The sequence below is a fragment of the Vipera berus genome, assembly GCF_964194415.1.
Source record: "Vipera berus genome assembly, chromosome: Z".
NCBI classification, from domain to species: domain Eukaryota; kingdom Metazoa; phylum Chordata; class Lepidosauria; order Squamata; family Viperidae; genus Vipera; species Vipera berus.
Genome location: NC_138205.1, coordinates 24,892,354 through 24,897,558, shown reverse-complemented (window position 1 = coordinate 24,897,558; position 5,205 = coordinate 24,892,354). Strand labels below are relative to the sequence as shown.

The window sequence follows — 5,205 nt, the reverse complement described above, 5'->3', positions numbered from 1 at the left end:
TTTCCCTGCCCATACAAATTTATTGATACTCTTTTGCCATTCCTCCAAGTTTGAGTCCTTTTTAAGAATGGGTATCATTTGAAATAAGAACAGAAATTTCGGCAAAACATTCATTTTCACTGCTGCGATTCTTCCCAGTAATGACAATTGTAACTTTTTCCAGCTGTCCAATTCTTTTTGAACTTTACCCCATAGCTTTTCATAATTATTTTTATATAACTTTGCATTTGAGGGTGACAAATAAACCCCCAAATATTTAACCCTTTTAACAATTTCAAATCCAGTTAACCCTTCTAAGACAGCCTTTTGTAATACTGTCATGTTTTTAGCCAATATTTTAGTTTTTTGTACATTAACCTTAAATCCAGAAACTTTCCCATATTGCATTATTATCTCCATCAGGTCCACAACAGAGTTTTCTGGCTGGGTCACCGTAACAACCAGATCATCTGCAAACACCCTCAATCTATAATCCTGATCTCTTATTTGAATTCCCTTAATTTTTTCCCGAATTCCGTATTTTAATCAATAATATCTCCAATGTTAAAACAAATAATAGAGGTGATAACGGACACCCTTGCCTTGTGCCCTTTTCAATATTACATACTTCAGTCAAACTATTATTTACAATTATACGGGCTGTTTGCTTTTGATATAATGCCCTAATTGGCAGTAAAAATTTATCCACAAAGTTCATTTTATCTAATACTTTCATCAAGAATTGCCAATCCAGTTGGTCAAAGGCTTTTTCAGCGTCCAAAAAGATCAGCGCTGCAGGGATCTGGTTGTTCCTTTCCAAAAATTCCAACAAATCAACTATATGCCTCACGTTATTTTTCATTTGTCTACCACTAATAAACCCAGTTTGGTCACCATGAATTATCTGTTGCAGTACCCTCATTAATCTATTAGCTAAGACCTTAGCAAATATCTTGTAGTCCATATTCAAAAGTGATATTGGTCTATAATTTCTTGCTTGAGTGACATTCTGATCTTCCTTTGGGATCAAAGCATTTTTTACATTTTCTGTGTAGAAATAAACAGCTGACATTTTTTTTTCATTCAGGGAACATACATGCAAACAGCATAGAAAAAAATCAGAATATGACTAATGTTACAGGAGCTAGAAATTGAAAATTCAGTATAATACATTTTATTATTTATAACAGAAAGATAATCACATACACAAGGTTGGGTAGAATATTCTGATAAAACAAGGAAATCATTTTCCTAAACCATTAAGAACAAATCTGCAAGTTGTATCTGAAACTACCAACCTTTGTATAAATTCCAAAAGGCATTTTGAAACTCTTTATTTCTCATGCTGTAAATAAATGGATTTAGGACAGGAGGAAGGATTGCATATATCACCACAAAAAATAATTCAAGATCAGATGAAATATTATTGGGTGGTCTTATATAAACAAAGAGTCCAGTGAACAACATCAAAGAGAAAACAATGAGATGAGGGAGGCAAGTGTGAATGGCCTTTTTCTGTCCATGTACAGAAGGAATTTTGAGCACTGCGGCCAAAATCCACACATATGTTGCAACAACAAAAATAAAACATCCAAATATTATCATACCACAAAAGGCAAGTAATCCAACTTCAACTAGATATGAGTCAGAGCAAGAGATTTTAAGCAATTTTGGAATTTCACAGAAAAATTGATCAATCTTATTGGAACAAAACCTTATTGAAAAAGTGCCACTTGTGTGCAACACTGCATAAAGCAGACTAACAGTCCACACAACAGCTGTCATCTGAATACAGGCTTCTTTGTTCATAATTGTCTCATATTTCAGAGGATTACAAATTGCAACATAGCGATCATGAGCCATTACTGTTAAAAGGAAGTATTCAGAGGCTTCAAAAAACAGAAAGAAAAAAACTTGAGCAATGCATTCAGAATAAGAAATAAACCTGCTATTCATGAGTAAATTAGTTAGAGATTTAGGTACAATGACTGAAATGGAACCAATATCCATCAGAGCCAAATTCATTAAGAAGAAATACATTGGAGAATGCAAATGATGATTCGTGATGACTACAATAACAATGAAAAGATTGCCAGCAAGGGACACTATGTATATTATTAGGAACAGGGAACCATGAAAAACCTGAAATTGATAGACTTCAGAAACCTCCAGGAGCAAGAATCCAGTAGGGCTGGTAAGATTTGGCATGCTGTGTGGAAATTTAAAGTGTATAATTATCTGTGGGAGAAAAAAAAATATTTGCAGATAATTAATATGTAGAGATGATTTCCATTGCTCGAAAGTTTTGTGCAAATGTATTCAGTTCATATTGATCTTTGAAAACTGAAGAATAGACAAGAATGGGGATCATAATTTCATATATTTATCTTCTTAGCATTCATATTGTTAAGTCTGATAAAATTTCAGAAGGCAGAATTTAACTACAATAAACCATTAAAATGTTTCTGTAATTGAAGTCATTTATCATCCAGTCCTCCCATCATCAGCATGAAACACAAATATAGATGAGGTGTCCAATAGAGTGACTTAACTTGCTATCCAATCCTGTCAGCTCTAGTTTTTCATAGTAGCTTTTTTTCCCTGATTCAAAATGAAAAGGGTCCATTTTATCTCTTAAAATGGCAAAAATAAATTGTCTAACTACTCTAATAAAAACAAATTTTAAGAACACTGTCCTATTTTATTCTACCTGATGTCCTTTTATTTAACTTGTAGTTAAAAACCTCAGAGTGGGAAAGAGCTGTGAGAAAGATAGGGTTTACATAAAGAAAGAGAATCTCTCTTAGAGAGTAGGATAGAAATTGATGTGAATGTAATAGCTATCTGAAATTGGAGGGACAAAGAAGAAGAAAAATACTTAGCAAACTAAATAATTTTAGCTGTTGAAGAAACCCATTCCAGATTGAAGATCACTGAGAGGTAGAACAAGAAAAAAAATAAAAAGTGGGATCAAGCCACCTTCTCAGATAAAAGAGAATCCAAAACATAAAAAATTAACATTCCAGAAGCCATGGGAAATCACCAGATTGGTTCTTGATTAATGGAAAGGAACATGAGACATAGCTGTGTACATACTTAAATTTTAAAATGGGCACACTTGCTATAAATTGGAAATGTTACTATCACAAGCAGGGAAATAATTAATTTCACAATGGAAGAACAATTAAAGTTACATACTGGTTTACTGTTTTAACTATACAGTATTGTCTTACTTAGGCATTCTCAGTTATCCAGATCATGGTTTTCAAGAGACAACTGGACTTTCTTGGGTTTTTTTGAAGATGTTTCACTTCTCATCCAGGAAGCTTTTTTAGCTCTGACTGGATTGTTTGGGGAGGGGGGGAATGGAAGGATTTATATTCCTTGTTAGACAACTGATCATCTGCATTCTTTTAGAGAGTCCTTGAGGACACTTGTAGGTACACATTCATTTGCACCACTCAGGTGACCTTGAGGACACAGATAATCTTCAAGTGGCCTCAAGGATTCTCTGAAAGAATGCAAAAGACCAGAGCTGAATGGATGAGAAGCGAAATGTCTTCATAGAAAAACAAGAAAGTCTAGTTGCCTTTTGAAAAAGCACCTTTGGGACTACTTAGAGAAAAGTTAGCAGTAGTGTATGGTGGGGTGGAAAGGAGGGGAAGTAAGACAATTATTTATCTGCTACATAGTTCTGGTTGTGAAAGTTAAGTTCATAGAACTTTATACTGTCATTAATAATGGACGGGGGGACTGATTCACAAGAAGAATCTTTTCTCTGTGTATTATTTGTTCACTTCCTTTTCCACATAACTTTCTTACAGCATGTAAAACCTATTTACAGCATTTAAAAAGGAATTATTATAAACAAGATGTGAGATTCTTTAATCCTTCCAAGGATTCCTCAGTGAAAAATAATTGTGAAAGGCTAAATTTCTATAATTTCTCTGGTTTAGCTATTTGGAGATTATTTAGTCTTTCTACCCAGCATTTCCTCCGCCATCTCTAGGAGGATAGAAAGAAAATCATAAGAATTTAACAAAGCTTTTTTGACCCTGATGCATAACACAAAGCTGTTATTCTACAGTCTTTCATGTGGAGAAACTTTTACGTACATGAGAAAGTCTTTTCTGAAGCCAATAAGCCAAGTCAATAAAACTGATAAAAGAGCTGACTGGAAAAAAGCAAGTGATTCAATTGATTACATGGGAGAGGGTCTTTTGAAAAACAAAACAGATATTTTAGGGAAGGAGGGGAAAATTCCAAAGTAAGGAACTTGTCATACTCCTAATTATTATTGTCCACCAAACTGCATAAATAAAAACATTCAAGAGAGAGAGACAAAGAGATTTCAGACATATATACAGCAGTTTTTGAAAAGTCTTACAAGACTTTTCACTCAAATTTCTGATCATTCTAGAAATATGAAGGATGAAACTGCTACTTTATGTAACACTTTTTTGCAGCAATAATGTACTCAAAAAGAATTATTTAATCCACAAAGGACTAATAAATACAAGATGTGGTAAACTTATAGCACTATTTCTTTGCAATATAATGTGCAGAGTTAGACTCATGCCAGCAGTTTTTCATTGTCATAAGATACATGTTGTATATAAGTTTCTTTAGCAATAGTAAAAAATAGTCAAAAAAATCTTTACTTACTATTTTACCACTTCAGATGTTGAGGGAACAGTGAAGTAGAAGAAACAAAAAAAGAGAAAAGTATACTGTGGAAAATATAAAGCTAGCTAGCTATAGATATATAGACAGGCAAATTTTCTCATAATAAATATAATTCCAATCTGTTTTTTCTCAGTTCCCCAGAAGTCCTGAATAGCTGCTAGCAAAAAGTATTGGTCTCTCTGCTATTTCAGGATCACTCAGATATGGTTTTATTTTCTTATTGAAGGTAATCAGCTAATAAATACGGGAGCTTACATATTTAATGAGGTCTTTCCCCACTGAATATAATTTATCAGATACTATCATTAGATCATGATATGTTATTATTGTTTCCAAATGTATTCAGTCAATTGGATTGTGGAAATCTTTTTCCTGTCCTAAAACCATTTTTTATATTGGAAACTATCATAATTTCAACAGTTTCCATTGTGCTGACATGGCATTCTCTATAAAGAGGGAATTTTATTACAAACTTACACTCATTTCTCATTCTATCTACAATTTCTTCTTCAGTATGATAGATGTCTGCAATACATTGTC

General features: G+C 33.2%; 1 protein-coding gene across 1 annotated transcript; it reads right to left on the bottom strand.

Moving 5' to 3' along the window:
* Positions 1 to 1,269: 1,269 nt before the first annotated feature.
* Positions 1,270 to 2,187, bottom strand: LOC308678743 (olfactory receptor 14A16-like; the record flags this gene model as incomplete). Its single annotated transcript, XM_081345975.1, has 1 exon — positions 1,270 to 2,187. The coding sequence occupies one exon, from the start codon at positions 2,185 to 2,187 to the stop codon at positions 1,270 to 1,272; it is 918 nt and encodes a 305-aa protein (XP_081202101.1).
* Positions 2,188 to 5,205: the final 3,018 nt, after the last annotated feature.